General features: G+C 31.8%; 1 protein-coding gene and 2 non-coding genes across 5 annotated transcripts; 1 reads left to right on the top strand and 2 right to left on the bottom strand.

Moving 5' to 3' along the window:
• Positions 1-343: 343 nt before the first annotated feature.
• On the bottom strand, positions 344-463 carry LOC139518227 (U5 spliceosomal RNA). Its single transcript, XR_011663318.1, has one exon. It is a non-coding gene; the product is annotated as a U5 spliceosomal RNA (small nuclear RNA).
• Positions 464-6,131: 5,668 nt separating this feature from the next.
• Positions 6,132-15,746, top strand: LOC139516775 (monocarboxylate transporter 12-like). 3 transcript variants are annotated; one of them, XR_011663023.1, is made up of 7 exons: positions 6,132-6,205; positions 8,548-8,766; positions 9,551-9,697; positions 11,027-11,830; positions 12,384-12,434; positions 12,779-12,925; positions 14,416-15,746. XR_011663023.1 is itself a non-coding variant. In XM_071307065.1 (6 exons), exons 2-6 carry the CDS (start codon positions 8,553-8,555, stop codon positions 14,826-14,828), a joined length of 1,629 nt encoding a protein of 542 aa, XP_071163166.1. In that variant the 5' UTR covers positions 6,132-6,205; positions 8,548-8,552; the 3' UTR covers positions 14,829-14,996. The 3 variants fall into 3 exon arrangements, 2 of the variants coding, with proteins under 2 accessions (XP_071163166.1, XP_071163167.1); XM_071307065.1 differs by lacking the exon at positions 12,779-12,925 and having other exon boundaries at positions 14,416-14,996; XM_071307066.1 differs by lacking the exon at positions 14,416-15,746 and having other exon boundaries at positions 12,687-12,789.
• Positions 15,747-18,052: 2,306 nt separating this feature from the next.
• On the bottom strand, positions 18,053-18,172 carry LOC139518226 (U5 spliceosomal RNA). The gene has a single exon (XR_011663317.1). It is a non-coding gene; the product is annotated as a U5 spliceosomal RNA (small nuclear RNA).
• Positions 18,173-19,383: the final 1,211 nt, after the last annotated feature.

Genomic DNA, 19,383 nt, shown 5'->3' with positions numbered 1-19,383 from the left:
TCAGAGGGTAAGACATACATTTTTTTAATGGGAGAAATACGAATTGCACCGGTCCCAACCGCCCAATAAATATTGACCGGTCCCAAATGGTTTACTTTTATAAATTGTTATTTGAATAGAGAGTTCTCTCTATGGGCAATGGCATTCACACCATATATTCCTATATCTTGGTAATGATATCTGCATGACAGAAAAATATATATTAATATTTTTTTTGTTTAAAGGATAAGATGGTTCTACACAGATATTGCTGGTATATTTGCGCGAATAAACATCAATTAAAAAGTTATACCTGTAAATGTCAACTTTTTGTTATGGAGGGAAGTGATTATTTGATTGATGTTACCCTGAGTTAACAGGGTTGAGAAAAATTGTCTATAGACTCATTAAATTGTTCCTCTCCACGGAAATCTTTAGTAAAAGGCGAAAGATTTATTCGTGGTTTGAAGAGAAACCAGAGTAACAATTCCAATGAAAAATTCAGTTTGTATATCAATAAAATAAATTCTTTGCAATGGTATTGAAATGAAACTAAACAAGAAGAACTTGTTGCAAATATTTGCTTCTTTTGCAATAATTTTCATTCTTTAATAAACAAGTTGATTAATTTTAAGTAAGTTTAACAAATTATTTTGCTATCTTAACTGTATAATTTATTTGTTTAAAGTAAAATTAAAAATGTTAACATCCCGTCCAATATCCAAATAAAAGGGAGGTTATCGTTACTAATCTTCAATAAACTCAGTATAGTCACTGATACTATGTCCTCGGAATTATAATATAAACACTTATCGGTATACCTAGGGACGTATCCATATAGTCTAAAATGGATCTTTTCTGTATAGTTGAAGATACTATTTCGTCACAAAGTTTACCAAATTTGTTGTCAATTAATGTGCGGCCGCGATTCCGCAAAATGAAAGAAAAACAGCATATAAAATGCCAGAAATGAACCAAAATATTATACAAAGTCTTGCCAACTGCTTACGCTTCTCTATATTGAACAGATATTTAATGTATGGAGGAGCGACACTGGCTGCAAAATTTGACTGGATAGATTTTGATTGAAACTCTCTGTAGATCTCTGTATACAGCTGTCTTTGTGTAACATCATGGTTTATAGTGTAAACGTCATTGTCATGTCATCATTAAAGATCATAAATAGATTTCCAACATTACATACACAACACCTTCTTCAATATACTACCACGAGATTGGTGCAGTCATGTTTGTTTACAGTTTCGGATTACGCTACCAATCATTATTGCTCAATCATCAATAATCGAATAAAGTAAGAAAGGTTCCGAATAATTTTAGCGGGAAGAGGCTCGCAAGGGTAAAAAAGAAATATCCAAATGGCAAATTCCGTGGCATAGTGGAAATCATAGTGGGGAATTTAAGACATTTTGAATGACCGGCAGAAATGAAAAACATAAATCATATGAAGACCAACCCTGACAAAATTCAGGCAATAGCCATAGGCAAGAAAACTGAAAATAAAAACATTTCATTTAATTTAGATGGTAATAATATATTTACATTGTGAAAAAGAAGTAAAATTATTGGGTGTAACTATTGATTATCAACTTAAGTTTGATGCACATATTTCCAATATTTGTAAAAAGGCATCAAGACAATAACATGTACTTAAACGCATTGGTAAACATTTAACAAAATTAGGTAGACTTACTATATATATATTATTCATTTATAATGCCGTCAAATTTTAATTATTGTCCTGTAATATGGCACTTCTGTGGTGATTGTAACACCAGAAAAATAGAGAAAATACAGGAGCGTGCCCTAAGATTTATATATGAAGACTATTGTAGTACCTATCAACAACTATTAATTAAATCAAAATTACCAAGCTTAGAAATCAGAAGAATTAGAATAATAGCAATAGAGGTATATAAAATTATTAATAAACAATGTCCATTATATCTACATGAACTTATTGAAATTAAAACATGTAATTACTCTTTTAAAAATAACAACATAGCCGATGTTCACAGGGTAAGGACAACTACTCATGGGCTACACTCATTTAGATATGTAGGAGCCAAACTCTGGAACGAACTGCCAAATAAAATGAGAGAAGATATGCCATTGGGTCAGTTTAAAAGTTTGGTTGGTAATTGGGAGGGCAGTTCGTGTCAGTGTTTCTCCTGCAGATCTCAATGAGATGTAGATCAGTTTTTATCTTGTATATACTCTGGCTTTTAAATTATTTTGCATAATTTTTTCTTATTTGTGTTCTTAATGCTTGAATTACTTTTAGTGCTTTATAATAGCTATTGCATGAATGTTAGTTTATCTGCATTTTATGTTTGCCTATATGCTTTAATTGTGCTAATTAATTGCTGTGCTTAATAACATTATTTATTTTGCATGTTTTAAGTGTTTTATGTATTGTGCTTGTCTTATATGTATGTCGGATAAAAGCTCTACAGAGCTTATGTTGTATTGTTATATGTATAACCGACTTTAAATAAATCTTTTATTTACAGGCAAATTCGTTTGAAATATTGAAAAAAAAATAGAATAAGCGAAATAAAACAAAATGTATTTTTTTTTGGAAAAACCGTCAAGACCCTTCTGAAAAAAATGTTTGTTCCTTAGAAATTTATAATGATCACCACAGTTCATCATTATATAAATACAATCACAATTCTATAGTTGACAACTAAAAACTGTGTTTACCTGCACTGAGAATGACGTCCCCTGCAGCAAGATGTACATAGGAAGTATACACATGCCCTTGGAATAGATCCGAATATCGATATTAAATCCATATACATGCACTGTAAAGTCCGCGTTGTTTAACTTCTCTTGGGAGTGCTGCTACCATTACCCCAAGGCCTTTTCTATCAAACGGAGGGCTCCGTATATTTGTGGCATGCTACAAAGATAACGGATTTTCATTTTTTTTTTTATTTTAGATCATTTTACGATTTGTTATAGCAAAAATCTGTAACTTTCAATGATTCTAGTAATGTATTTTAATAGACAACAAGACAAGTCCTCGTTTAAATATTCTTAAATCATTTATAACAGATGAACGGAATATACATTCGTTTTCTTATATTTTGCTGGATAGCAATATCATGATTGTTTTGATACAAAAACTCACGGGGGGGTCTCAACATGGGATTTTGGGTACAGGTGTGCAGCTGGGATTTTAAAAACACCCCCCATTCATATATTGAATAATTGTGAAATCCCTACCTATACATATATTTTACAGCGAAATCATAACCCATTCATATATTTATCACCCATTGATATATCACAATCGGTCAATTACTACCTATTGATATATTTCCTCGGTAAAATTGCACCCCATTGATATATTTGACGGATCAAAAAAGGGACCCATTCCAGCGGCACATATGTATATACCTTTATATAGGAAGAGACCCCCCCGTGCAAAAACTAGCTGTTGATGGCTGTCGAATAAACAGCTATATTCACGAGGCTATTGATATGCTGTAAAGTCGTGACAAAACACAGACAAAAGATAAGTCAAGAATGATTTTAAAAAGTGATTGAAAAAGAGAATGAACAGAGAACAAAGAAATAGGAAACTAACCTATCAAGTCATTGAGGCTGCGCATTGACACGGCATCGATTTTGCCAATACAAAACAGAAACAAAATGAAACTGCATAAAATTTATGACATAATTATAAATAATAATTGATGTTTGAAACTGAAACAAATGGAGATTAAGCTGCAATTACTTAAACAGTAAGTCATTGTTATTTAATAATACACATTTACAAAATATATATATACATTAATTGTGAATAAGAATGACAAAGCACTGACAATGACATATTTATAAATACATCCGCATTAACGATTTCTGGAGTATGATTTATGTTTATTTATAGAATATTAAGTATAGAGTTGTGTACTACGGTTACCGGTATTGTAAATTACATGATTCGAGTTGATTATTATATAACGATTGTGATCGACAAGCTTTATAGGTATCGTGTAAGCTAGCTATAGGGGACACCACTCTGAGTATCGTCATTTTTACTCGAAACAAATTAGAGTTGACACGCTTTTTCATTTCTTAACAAAAGAATGCATCAAAAGTTCAATGTAGGATAAAAAAAAAACTTAATTCATATAGTTTTTCATTGACCCCCCTACCCCCTCTTAACTTTATTTGGGAAAAATGATTGAACAATATAAGGATATATATAAAATCGATATCAATTAAACAAAACTTGCAGCAATTTTGACCCCCACCCCAAACTATTGAAATCAAGTTTTTTATCCTTCCTTTTTTTTTTTTTTATGTCGACCCTAAAGTGGGTGACTGCAGTGCTGATTGAACACAAAATCACACTCCTTGGCTGAATTTTTAACTGACAATGTATATGAACAGAAGAATTACTATAGTTCGTTGATGGTTTCTATGATTAATATGTATCCCTAGCAACAGTTAATTTCTTGTGTTGCTCATGTGAAACTATTATTACATAAAACATTTCAAGTGACTTACAAAGAAAAAACATCAATATCCGTTCTATATCAAATTTTCTTTCAGAATAGACACTAAGTTGAGGTCAATTCTAAATACTTAACAGAATTCGTCAATCAGTGCTATCATCTAATTGTATCACTATCAACTCTAAAGTGAAGATACTGCAGAGAATATCGGTTTCTCTGTTGCCAATTTCCAAATCTTGATTTATAGTTATTGAAATTTGAACTTAATGCTTTTTACATTATGGATTCTATCTAGAATATATATGTAGGACTCAAATCTATGGCGGGTTCCAAATCTATGGTAGATTCCTAATCTATGGTAAATATGACGTTACAAACGCCAAACAACTCAAATCTATGGCAGATTTTTGTATTCTCCAAATCTATGGCAGATTGAACACATAACATCACAATTGAATAACGCCATATTACATCGTCGCCGCCACTAACGATGGCAAACCCAGAGATTTAAGCAACATTTCAGATGAAGATATGTCTCTCGAAAACAATTTAATTTGAGGAAGGTTTACAGGAAGACGTGACCTATTATCCGGAAGAGGGACATAATGTGCTGTACCGTCCTAACCGCGATGACCGATGGCACCGTTTTTTCAGTTAAGGAATGACTGTAATATTTTTTCTGTCTATGAAGAAATAACATAAAAAATTTGGTGCACACTGAATAACGCGCGTAGCGAGTTATTTATCAGTGTGCACCACATTTTTTTTATGTTATTTCGAATAGACAGAACAAATATTACAGTCATTTCTTATAATTTAATTCTAAATTTCATTTTAAACCGTAGAAAACCATGAAAAACGTTGATGACGTCACGGTCACATGACTAAATTATGTCTATGGGCTCATAACAAAATAACGTCTGCCAATCAGAAGACGCGTTACATCCAAAATTTAATTATTACATGATTTAATTAAGGAAATAAGTTATCTACGACTGGCAAAGTTTTTAAAATGAAAGAAAGAATTACCGGGTACCAATTTGATTTAAATCGTCTTCGAATAAAAAAAAAAGATGTATGAACGATGAAATAAATATTATTTGAAAACCAAAACTGTTCACTTTTATTTATATTTTTGTTTTAGAAATTAAACCTCCGTTTTGTTTGTTAAGGGACTCACATGTACTAGTTGAAACGAGTTGTTCACGATTTGACCATCATGGAATGTTTATTCCACAAAGGTTTATAGACAGGCTCCCGTTGTCGTATACATCAAAGTCTTTTGGACAAATCATTAGTCGTATATTTAATTTACTGCAATGTTTTCCATTTGCACAATATTTGCCCTACTTTTAGATTTGGAAACAACAAAAATCCGCCAAAGACTAGGAAACTACAAAACCTTCCATAGATTAGGATTGTAAAAAATCTGCCATAGATTTGGGATGGCATGACGTCACATTTACCATAGATTAGGAATCTGTCATAGATTAGGACCCTACCATAGATTTGAGTTCTACATATATATATGGCCATTTTCATGGTAATGACTACTTTTATACATGTATAAAATTAGTAACTTAAATGACCTTTTTATACAACATTATTTTTTATATAACGGATATATGTATTTCAATACAACATTTTAAAGTTCACAATGGTCACGTGATAAACTTACATGTGTGTGTGTGTGTGTGTGTGTACTCACACCAGTGGTTTGCACTAAAAGACAATATCAGGTAAGATCAATAACTTTATAGCACTATTTCATGCTTCCGATGTTTTGCAGCACCGACACTAATTACAATTTTATATATGGTATCATTCACCGTGCAAATTAAGATACACATAGTAGCTGTACCTGTTTTTAAAATATCTGAGAATTAATTAATGAGTTATATATTTGTATAAAACACAAACGGGTCGACCTTCAAAACATTTTATTTCGCTATTTATTATTCAGATTATTCGCCTAAACATCATTACATTTAGGAGAAAACGATATAAGTCATAGTATAGGACAGTATAAGTAGGTAGTAAAGAGGTCTTTAATTTTGGACCAGTGGCGGATCCAGAAATTTCCATAAGTGGGGGCCCACTGACTGCCCTAAGAAGGGGCCCGCTCCGGTCACGCTTCAGTGATTCCCTATATAAGCAACCAAATTATTTCCCAAAAAGGGGGGGGGCGGGTACCCTGCCCCCCCCCCCTAAATCTGCCTCTGTGGACCTATAGCTATATGCTATACGAAATCACAACGCGCAAATTTGAGAAACGCCGATACCAGGGCATGTTTGGATGCAAATGTGTCATCTAAAACTATCATACAAAGAACATTTATATAATCTACATGGTATTTGGTTTTAACAACAAGTCATGTTTAAATATTGTCAACAAAGCAATTAATAGTTCGGAATCGTTTCTTCAGTATTTAGATTCAGATAATAGTTTTGTAAAAAGAATTTTAAGCCGATCTTTCTTTTTATATATTAACTTAGAATCGGTGCATTGCATCATAAATCAAGACTTGTATTGACCTTTTTAAATGTTGAAAACCTAGTATATTTTATCGGTATCACGCTTGTGTCACGTGTACAAAAAAGGAAACCATGGAGTACTAAAAATTAACACAGTTTATCCGGTTTACGGAATACCACCCTCATCGGCCAATCGGAACAACTCGGCCTTTCTGGTTACACGAAGAAATAGTGCATACGAGGCTATTGTACTGCGTAGCGAGAATGGCCGAGTAGTTACGATTGCCTCATCGGCATGAAGAGTGTGTGTGTTGTCAGAAACAAAGTCCGTAGGTGGCCTGTCAAAAGGCTTAATACCATTACCTATCCAATCATACCCTCATTTTCAGTGGCATTCCATACTTCCCACTATTCACCCGACCGACAAATATTACAGGAATTACCTATTATAGCAATTATTGAAATACCACTGGAGGTTAGGCAAACAACAGTTAATCAATCCTTCAAGAATAAAAGATCGTCAAAGAGTCTGATTTTGGGCGCTCAGGGCTGAACACCCCTCTAAATTAAGGTACATCTATCTTCAATTGATATATGTTTTACAAACCCTAACGTTGTCTTGATGGTGCCCCCTTTCCAATATCATAGATTCGCATCTGCCTTCCATAATTATGCATCGTTTGTAAAGAGTAAGCTCAACTGGACCCATTTTTTTTTAGGAAGTAATCATTTTTATCATACAAAGGGAATCCTTTCGTTCTGATTCATTTCTATTTCGTGGTCGTCGTTCTAATATTGAAGCAAAAAAACTGCATTGGTTCGTGCTGGGTCATATCTTATAATGACATTATTTCAATGCGTTTGTGCTAATGCACATATTGATTTGTTATGATATGTTGAGAGTAATTTTTGTTTTTTTGAACTTTTTGTCTTTATATGTAAAAGTTCATCTCGGTTGATGTTGTTGGCAGAAGAGAAACCTGTCATTTCTTCTATAGCGCCGATATTTTAGTCCCCTTCTGCAGTATCATTGGTGATGCAAATCCGTTTTATTCGTATGACCTGGCTATAAGGAATTCTCTTGATGCAATGTTTAGGATGAAAACTCAAAAGAAAACGATATTAATGTTTGTCTGTGGGCGTGCAAACAGACATTTTTCTTTCCTTCACTTGCGTAGCAGTATCAAGAAATGTGATCTTAAGAGTCAGTGATTTCATAATTGAATTTTACTGAGTTTTTTTATACACCTCTAAACATGTGACAACTTTTAAATAAGACAAATATTTTTCATCGTATAACACGTGGCAGTGGCGGATCCAGGGGGGAGTGTTCCAGGGGTTGGACCCCCCTTTTTGGGACGATCAATGCATTTGAATGGGGACATATAGTTGGAAACCCCTTTGTCCTGGGTTGGGACACCCCCCCCCCCCCCCTTTTTTTCAAATGGCTGGATCCGCCCCTGCGCGGCTAACGCAAATTTTAAGATCTAAGTTAACATTGTTGGAATAAATTGGAGATGAATTTATATAGTTATCTTTAATTGTTCTCTCTTAGCCCCGTATTGTCACATTGCCTCTCAATGTTTCTCTTCTCTTATTTTTATAGCTGCAATGAATTCAAAATACAACGAAGAGAAGAACAAAAATTTAGATCAAGGATGGGCATGGGTGATTATGGTAGCAGCATGTGTTGCTGGTATCATAAACGGATTACTTATCTACGGTGCTGGTGTTGTCCACGTGGCTCTACTACAAAGGTTTGAGGAAGACAATGCATACACAGCACTGATTGGTTCTATATTTACAAGTCTACTATCTCTAATAGGTACTTCATATACTTAACCATTGCGGTTTGTATTGTAAACATTGTTTATATAAAGTTTTAATGGTAAGACATTTATAAACATTTTAAGTCTCGAATTTCTAAATTAGTGAAAAACACAAATATACATATTGTGGATTGAAGCTCACTTTCTTTTGTTTAGGCAATTCACTTATTTTTTTTTAGACCTCGCATTTATATTCAACAGAAACGAAATTCACTATTACCGACCCCATTACCCATAGACAATTTTGCGTTACCTTTGGTGGCAACGGGAAAAGGTTTATTGATACTGAGAATATCATATCAAATATATGTACACATTTACATATCTTACTTTAATTGAAATATATAGCCTTTTTAAAACAAGGCAAATTTAGAAATGTAGGTACTTATACTTCGTGATACTGATATCACAAATCCATTCGTCACCAACTAAAACGTCCATTTCAGGACCATTATAACATATGATCACCGATATGTTCATTTTCTTTTATTTTGTTGTTGATGGAATATTCAATAATTCGGAACACTAAGGATTTTCTACCGTAATTTTCGATTTCGTAGTGCGACTTAACACCGCATTTGATTAGTCCTGCAAGCTGGTTAGATGCCGGCTACCAAGATGAGTCTAATGTAAAAGAAACTTTGGGCTGTCGTACCAAACTATAAGCCTTGGATCATTGATGAGTTTTTCTAAATTATGTGCTTCTATCTTAACATAGAATAAGATTGATATTCTAGATATATGACTTTTTATACATTGACGCACTGTTTTCTATTTCAGGACCATTAGCAAGTATGCTCATCAATATTTATAGCTGTCGAATGACGATGATAGTTGGAGGCATTGTAATGTTCATTGGATTTGTTTCCAGCTTTTTCGCCTCTCACAATTTGAATTACATACTAATAACCTATGGAATTATAGCAGGTATACGAATTATACGAAATTAGTCTTTTAAAAATATTTAAATATATGATATGTCTACAATTAATGTAAAAAACTAAAAAACCAAACATTTTGTACATTTTATTTATTTTGTTTACTATTATATTTTGATAATACCATATTTTGGAAAGATCTTGAACTTCTAGTTTCAATATAGAACTTGGTTCATCTTCATTAAACCAATGTGCAAAGATAATAGACTATTGAAATGTTTTGTCCAAGATTTCTATGACCACTGAGGGTATTTAACCCCCTTTTGTGCCAGCAATCTCGGACTATAAAAAGATATGCAAACTGAATTCAAGTATTCAAATACTTTCCTTCTTTCTAAAAGTGTTATCTGTCTACTGATTCCTGTATGTTATTCATTACATGATGACAGTTTTACCTTCGATACTATTATGTGACCATCTCTGCAATATGATCAATACTGATGTTGGAGTTTTTACTATTAGCTCTGATTTCATTATCTTGTCTGTTTCCAGTATAACCTAGAGGAATATACGTTTGATGTAATCTGGATTTAAACATTTACAACTTTTTTTTACGTTTTCCTTGTAACTTTTGTTGTTCCATTGAAATGTTTAAAAAGAGGAATAGAGCACAGGAACGTGAAAAAAATAAACCAACCGCGTTTACAGATCTTAAAAAACTTTGATCATTTAAAGTAAATTGTAACGAAACTTATTTATGGATAATAGTTATCAAAGGTACCAGGAATTATAATTTAGTACGCCAAACGCGCGTTTCGTCTACATGAGACTTATCAGTGACGCTCAGAAGCCAAACAAGTACAAAGTGGAAGAGCATAGAGGACACAAAATTCCAAAAAGTTGTGCCAAATACGGCGAAGGTAATCTTCTCATGGGATAAGAAAATCCTTAGTTTATCGAAGAAATCAAAGTTTAGTAACAGGAAATTTATGAAGTGACATAAAACATCAAGCAGCCAATTTCTGTAAAATAAAGTGGTAGTTAAAATAATCTGTTTAAAAGATATCCAATAGAAGAAGAAAAACATTATTTAACAGATCGTTCATCTGAGTACATGATACACATATTTGTGAAGTCGCAGACTTTAAGTGTATTCTTATTTTTTGAGAATTTGACATTCAAAAGAGCATATGAAGTGCTTTAAAACCAGTGCCAGTAAACGTGAATACAGTTTACACAAACGCGAGGAAAACCTATACAAACTAAACTATACCTGCTTCAGTTTGAGCTAAATCTTTTCTATAGAATTTGTTTAATTTGTTTCTCTAGAACATAATGTTGTTTTTGCACTTATAATAGCATCCTACATTTTTTTCAGGGACAGGTTTAGGCTTGTGTGCAACGCCTCCACTTGTAGTGATTGGATATTTCTTCCATCTTAAACGTGGACTAGCATTAGCTGTTGTAGTAAGCGGTGCAGGATTCGGCATGTTTATCGCAGGTCCTATTTTACAAGCATTAATTAACCAGTATGGACTTCCAGGTGCATTTCTTGTACTCGGTGCAATCTCTAGTAATCAAATCGTAATTGGATCATTAATGCGTCCTTCTGACCTTGAAAACAAACACAAAATGGACGTGAAAAGGAAACGTGATATTGATATGTTGACTTCAAAGAGTAATAACAATATATCATACAATTTAAAGAATCTTCTTCATCTCGACATTTTATCAGATAAATCATTTATGTTTTGCAGTCTTCAGTATCTACTTTGGAATGTTCCATTCTCCATTTTGCTATTACACTTAACCAACTATGCAGTTTTACAAGGCTCCAGCAAAGAAAATGCCGCCTTACTTATAACATACATAGGAATTAGTTCCGTCTTTGGTAGAATTATAACTGGGCTTTCAGTTGGCCATAATGGTCTAGATCCAGTTATGCTTAATTTTGGATTTAATGGAATCGTAGGTTTGTTGACAATACTATTCCCTCTATATTCCGGTACATTCCAAGGTCAAACAGTTTTTACAATTCTCTTTGGTTTATATTCTGGTGGTTTGACTACAATGATTAACCCTCTATGCATGGAATTGATTGGTGTATCTAAGCTATCCAGTGGTATAGGAACAATGTATTTCATTGGTGGAGTTGGATATATCATAGGGCCTCCAATTGCAGGTTTGTAAATAAGGGCAACAGTAGTATACCGTTGTTTAAATGTCATAAATCGATTGAGAGAAACTAAAACCCAGGGAAACACATCAACTCTGAACTATAAGAGGAACACAATGGAACAACGAAAACTCTGAAGTGCAACACAAACAAACGCCAACATAAATAGGAACGAACTATTTGATCACAACTGCCATTTTCCCGACTTGGTATAGGACATTTTTTTGAATAAATGAAATGCAGTAACACTCTTCTTAAACGCAGAAACCTGTTGGGGCGATCGGATAACTTTTTTTTTTATTTATTTAACATGTTTGCTCTAAATGCATATGATTATAGTATTGTCTATCAGTTGACAGAGGATTTGCTATGAAACACTCTTAATTCCGCCAATTCTTACATCAATCGTAGAACTTGAGATATGATTTTAATTTTGTAACATATAAGGGTTAAAGTTTTTAAAGTAGAGTATATAATCTCATTTTCGCTGTTATTTTTAAAAACGACCATTTAATGGAGTATTCTAGGCAATCCAAAGAGTTTCATTTTTGTTTTCAAGGGTTCCTCGTTGACAATGGAGGAACATACGAAGATAGTTTTATACTGTGTGGTAAGTTACTGTTGTTTTAGATGATGTGGTTAGTAATTAGTTCTGTATAATTCAGTTTGGTAAAATAGTTATACTGCATTATACATGTCTTTTTCCAATTTCTCGGGAAATGGTTTTGGTAAATTTATCAAAGATTTTTGAAATTATAAAATCTTGATCAGAATTGGAATTAGTTAATTTCAAACATTGTAATGCAAGATAATTGAAAAATCGTTTAAAAACAACAGTTTAATGTTTAAAAAAATTGTTTAGTTTCTTACAGACAACACAGCCAGCCTGCAGTATGGAGAAAAAGACAAAGAACCCGAAGAATTAAATTTTTAACATTTGATTTATTTTTGTAGCACATTTCTGGATAACTTTAAAAAAGAAGTTATAAAAAGTCTGATGACAAGATGGGTTTGATTGCTATTTAACTGTAATGAAAGTCAATTTCATAACAGTATCCTGGTACCTTTGATAACAATTATAACATCTATAGATATAGTTTTGTAAGTATACAATTGGACATATTTTGAAAAATGCAGAAAGTGCAGACACCGATTTATATTATTTGATTTTTTTTTTATCTTTTTCTTTTTGTAAATTTTATTGTTCTGGTGATATGAAGAAATGTTTTAAATACATCTGGTGGGCTGAATAAGTTTGTTTTATTACAGAAAAGATGATAATGTATTTAAGATATGAACAATTTTACATAATATCATTTCTAAACGGAAGTGGATGATTACAATTAGGAGTCTTTTTTCGAGAGTCATGACACGCATAAGAATATACAAATGCTAATTATTGGGCTGATAACAATTTTCAATCATATAATATATAAATTATTGTATACAGAAATAACTGCAAATGGGTGATGTTGCAAACAGTTTAAAACATTTATAAATTGTGCATGTTGAATTTTAACACAAATCTAAAGAAAAATCTATGCCAATTATTTTTTGGCAAATAAATGGAATTAGATATTTTAAGGTGTGTCTAATGGTATGGGTGTCTTCCTCCATCCTGGATTGTAAAAACCAGTGAATCAAAGGTCCAGATTTTCTATTAAGTTAGCAAGAATGCAGATATTTAATACGAATTTTCATTTAAAAGAACCAATTTATAAGAATATAACTTATAAATGATAATATTTTTGCAAATGTTGATTATTTTTGTTTATTTTTTTATTTTTTTAAAATTGCCATTTTAAGAGGAGGTAACTCTTAAAAAATTGTGTTTTTTCCTGTATTATCCATACAAAATGTGTCATTTTGTCGCGTCCTATTGCTTGAGAAAATGCACGGTGACCTATCGTTTTTATTATATATTTCAACATATATCAATAGATGTAGTATTTGGCAAAGTATAAACAAATTCTATCATTTTTATTTTAGACTCCCATACCACCTTAAGCGAAATATCTGTATGAAAAGAATTCAAGAAAAATCAGTAAAGAACGATTATAAATTAACCAGACATATTTGTGACACCGTTTATTTACAGTTAATAATCACTTTGCACTGCTTTATCTTTTAATATATTTTTTTAAACACTATATTTTTGTATTTTCTTTGGGTTTTTTAAATTAAGAATACATCTTAATTTGATTGTAAGTGTGTACAAACTCATCAAAGATACCAGGCTTATAATTATAAGCACTGCCTGTTGCGTTTGGACGTTGATAAGTTTATAGTCGCAACGATACAATGCAACTTCTTCTATACAAAATATTCGCCTTGTCATGATGGAGAAATATTAACAAAGACAATACTTGTAATATACCATAAGTGGTCAACATGATATTAAGTATTTTTTTTTTATTTTCGAATGTATACCAGTCGTGTGTTGTCTTTCAGGAGAATGGAATAAGCAGAGAAACTTTTTTTTATCACACGGGCAGTATGGAATATATTGAAAGCTTATGAAAGGTCATTAATTTCATGGAAATATCTAAGTTAAAACAATTTTACTTTCATCTTATTTTTATATGTTCTAGGTGTTTTATTTCTCCTAGCAGCAGTTTTTACATTGATCTTAAACAACTGGAGAATTCAAACAAAAGAGGCAAGTGTAGTGTCATTGGAGAATCTCAAAGATCCTTCATTAAGCATATGGAATGATGAACTGCATCCTGACGTTGACATAACGATTGATATTTTTCCAAATCATATATGTCATTCCAAAGAAATTATAAGCGAAAATAGTGATGTTGCTGATAAAAATCCTGACGAAAATTCTCATATTCAAGACAGTGTTGAAATAAAACTGTTGTACGAAAAATCCAGGCATAATTTAGGAAACGGTCACAAGGCAATTGATATACCACCAAATACGACTGATAATGGTCATATACTGCAACAGGATCATATTACAGATGAAAGAACCCCTATTACTGCTCAGTGCATTTAAGTGGAAAATATCTTATGTTTGTCATTGATGAGCGAGATGAACAATCTTAGATTTTTGTTAACGCATATATCTCTATGTTTTAATCATTAACTCGTTATGGTTTATTAACTTTGGAAATACCTTTATTTTTTTAAACAATTTCAGGTATTCTTTAAAAATATCACTTATTAACATGGTTGTGTTTTTATCTATTTTATACCGATTCAAATTTTGAAATATATCATTATATTGAATGTGTGAATCTAAATGTTACAAAAAATACATGTAGAACTTAATCTCGTCGTAGAAGGGATATGATTATCTGGGGGGGGGGGGGGGGAAAATTCACAGAATAATTTATATGACTAAAACAATTGTGGACTCTTTAGACAGTTTATATGAGATATGACCAACTCTGTATTGCCACTTTAAACAGTTAATAAAAGGCCTTCCATTGAAAAACTTAAAAACTGACAATAGTGCGAAAATCTTCTGGAATAAGTCATGCTTAGTATAATATGATATTTAAATCTCAGTGTAAAATTGAGATTATTAATTATGTATTTATTCATACAATGTCTAATTGATAAAACCAATTATGTTTTGCCTTTTTATTCAAGGTATAATTGGTATGATCAATTCTATTTAGTCTCTTTATACTGTGTATAATTGATATGACATATTATGTGTTTCCTCTTTATACTGTGTATAATTAACATGACCAATGTGTGTTGTCTCTTTTTACAGTTTATTTGATAAGACCGTTAGTTTGTTCCCTATTTATACGGTGTATAATTGATATGAAAAATTATGGTTTACCTCTTTTTACTGTGTATGATTTGGTAAGAACACTTGTGTGTTCAGTTTTTATATGGTTTGAAATAAGACTGCATGTTTAAGATGCATTTTGTCAAATAAATAAATTAAATTCCTTTTTAATTTCACATTAATATGGCCAAATATAGAGAAAAAACAAAAATACTAAGGCGGCAAATAAGAAAAATAGTCGAAAAAATACCAGTTGAATTTAACCACAGAAAAAAGAAAACATATTCCATAAAACAAAAACAGAGTTGAGCAACACCAGTCCCATTAAGACAGGGGTGAACTTGGGTGCTTTTGAAACTAAAACGTAACATGATTAAAAAAGTTTTCCCGAGACAAAGAACAAACAGGAATATAACAAGTAGAAACAACATAGACACAGATATTTAGAAACGAAATAGCACAGAGCACAACTAAATAATAATCAATAAAGCTTCGAAAAGGTAGAGTTTTTGCTCTACTGGTGATGATCGTGTACTATAATAACTTGGCGATGCCACATTTTGAAATTCACACGCGAGGAATAGAGAAAGGGTGAAATACTGCAAATTGCATCATCTGAAAAGGGTATTCCACATCATGATGACGCCCGTAAAACTATCGAAATAAATAGAACATTACTTGGTTGGATGATCATATAGATGGTTTGCGTTTTATGTCAATACAAAGAAGTTGCTAACAAGGAAAAAAATGGGCCTCCAACTTTCAAAGTTGTATATATCTTTATGACGCTATACTATGTTTGTCTTTAAAATATTTGTCTTTTAAAAGTTGACCAAATAAGGATTGGGAAAAAAGGAGGGATTCAAAAAACAAAATATATGTTATGTCCTCTCCCAAAGAAGATAAATGTGTCGATTGAGAAAATTGTCAGACTAAGGAAACTCAAAAAGGCATGGCTATATTTTGTCTTTAGATGTTGAAAATAACCGTGTCACAACCATGATTTTGGAAAATCTGTTTCCTCGATATCTGCAACAAATAATTGAGAGAACTTGTACGTAACTTGTGATTTTCTTCTTTGTATAGAAGCTTTTGCCTGTTTGTTCTATCTCTATCTGCGCCTCTGCGCTTGTCCATCGACCTGTTTCAGCAAGAAGATGATAACAAAAGTTATGAAAATATTGATGTGGCATGGAAGCAAAACAACTAAATCAAACAGATAAACTTTGACATACAAGGATGTTTAAAAAATTACATTATTTATCACTGGATGAAAGACATCTGGGATAAGTACAAAATTATGTCGCTTTAAAAAAATAATGTACTTATCTTTTACGCCTATTGGATAAAACGGGAAAATCGATTGAAATAGATGTACTTTAAACCTATTTGATGATAATGAGATCAAAGAAAAAAATGTATCTGAATTATAATGTAACGATAGAGCATATAGTGAAAGATTATTGTTGATTCTAAATGAATTACGTTGTGTACCAATTGACTTACCTCAGCAAGAAGTCGTACCACTTTATATCTAGATCACTGTTTCAACTGTCATTGCATACTCATGGTAAATGATAAAAAGATAAGCTTTTTGTTTTGTTCACGATTATATTGAAAGCTAGAGAGAAACTTTAGCATATTTATAAGGCTCACGTTGGATCCCCACCAACTAACAATGTTTAAAATCAGAAAAAAATAATTTTTATTTTGTCTTGTCGCTAGTTATAATTTATGACAGAAAATTGACCCAAAGCTAATTATTATACAAATACGAATTAAAACAGTAAAGAACACCAAAACCAAGAGACCACAACAAAACATCCGATTCCGTCAAAGGTCATGTTATAATATTGATGGATATGGAAACGTATCAAAAAGGAACGACCGTTTAATATTATCATAGGGGTGAGGAGGGGTTTTAAACCTTCAATATTTAAATTTTTGTGGGCATGTTTTTCCTTTTCAAAACGGACATCGATACCAATTTCAAATAGGTCTCTTGATGCATTGGGTATACACAGCTACTTTTGCATCTAAAGGTACTTTTTCTATACTTACAATCTGAAGTACTGGAAATTTACTTTTAAAGTTAGTACTATTTCTTTACTTATGAATTATTGTAATATTTAGGTACTTGAATTTTCGAGTACATGAATTGTACTTAAAATATTGGTACACAATCAATACCAACAATAATCACAGTATTCCATGTTTGAACATTTTAACTTTAAGAAATTTGAAAAAAACAAACTTTCAAAATGCTGAAAATGTAGTAGTGCAACCAAAAAATGTAGTACTTAAATTTCAAGTACAAATCAAGTACGGTCAAAAAAAAGGTACCTAAATATTACAATATTTTTAAAGGAACAAAATAGTACTGAATATTAAAAGTTGATTTCCAGTATTACAGATTTTGGTACAGAATTAGTACCTTTGCAGAGGTAGCTGTGGAGGGTATTCTTTGTTTGTTATGTCACCCTGAGTTAACAGGGTTGAGAAAAATTGTCTATAGACTCATTAAATTGTTCCTCTCCACGGAAATCTTTAGTAAAAGGCGAAAGATTTATTCGTGGTTTGAAGAGAAACCAGAGTACTATCTAGATGATAGAATTTAGTCCGTATACCAATAGGATAAATTCTTTACAATGGTATTGAAATTGAACTAAATGACGAAAACAAGTTGCAAATACTCAATCCTTTTAATAAATTAACAATCACAAATGACATATTTAAAACAAAATAGTTATCATAAATCATTATCATGCTAATTTTGATAGTATATGCTGTCTGTACGGAATAAATTAGAAAAAGATAACATTCCGTCAACTATCAAAAGAAAAGGGAGGTAAGCAATGTTCAACTTCGATAAATAAGCAGTATACATAAACATCAATGCGCCAATACACATATATCTACATAAACTTGGGGGCAATATTTTCTTTTTCAATGTTAAGTGATATTTCGTTTTTAATTTTTTTTTTCTGTTTGTTGTTTGTTATTTTCTATTCCCTGTTTTTTATATCCATGTGTCGCATATATAATTTTTTTTTTAAATTTTAATGAAAATATCAACAAAAATGAGTTTAAAAAAAAAAATATATATATATATACATATCGACTTTTTAAGAATGCGAAGTCATTTGCTATACAGAGGCGGAAAAACTTGTCATCGTAGTAATTATCTTTCTTTAATTATTGTTAATTAAGCAACTTATCATCAGCTAGGACCTGCAAAGAAAAACGAAAAAAGAATCATCATAAAACATTAAAATGGAAAAGGAATGCAAAGTCAAGACCCCATTTGGTCGGGAAAATATTATTGCTGTTACAGTCTTGCAACTAACCCCGAGAAATCACATCAAAATGATGTCGGGCTTATCATCTGCACCACTTAAAAAAAAAAAACATAATTTCAAATTAAACTGTCACTCCAATTAAAATTTGTTAGATGACAAGAAGCACATGTTATTTTATCCTGATCCACAAGTGGTAATTGTTGCATAAATGGATTAAAAGTAAATACACAGCACTGCCTCCCCCTTTTTGAGAGGTTTTATACAAAAATGACATACATAAAAATGCATTTACGTTTGATAACTATATATTGATTTGGGGTATGTATGATCTTCGTTTCATTTATAATATGCTATTCAGAATCTTAAATTATAAATGGTCAATGTTATTATACTAAATTAAACTAATATATGAATTAATATGAAAGTTCACCTTCAAAATAAGTTCCAAATGCCCCTCCCCCTTTTTCATGGGAAAAATTTGGTTGAATATTTAGGGAATCACTGATGAC

The sequence above is a fragment of the Mytilus edulis genome, chromosome 3 (assembly GCF_963676685.1).
Source record: "Mytilus edulis chromosome 3, xbMytEdul2.2, whole genome shotgun sequence".
NCBI lineage: Eukaryota > Metazoa > Mollusca > Bivalvia > Mytilida > Mytilidae > Mytilus > Mytilus edulis.
The sequence above is the reverse complement of the archived record's forward strand: the minus strand, read 5'-3'. Positions and strand labels throughout refer to the sequence as shown.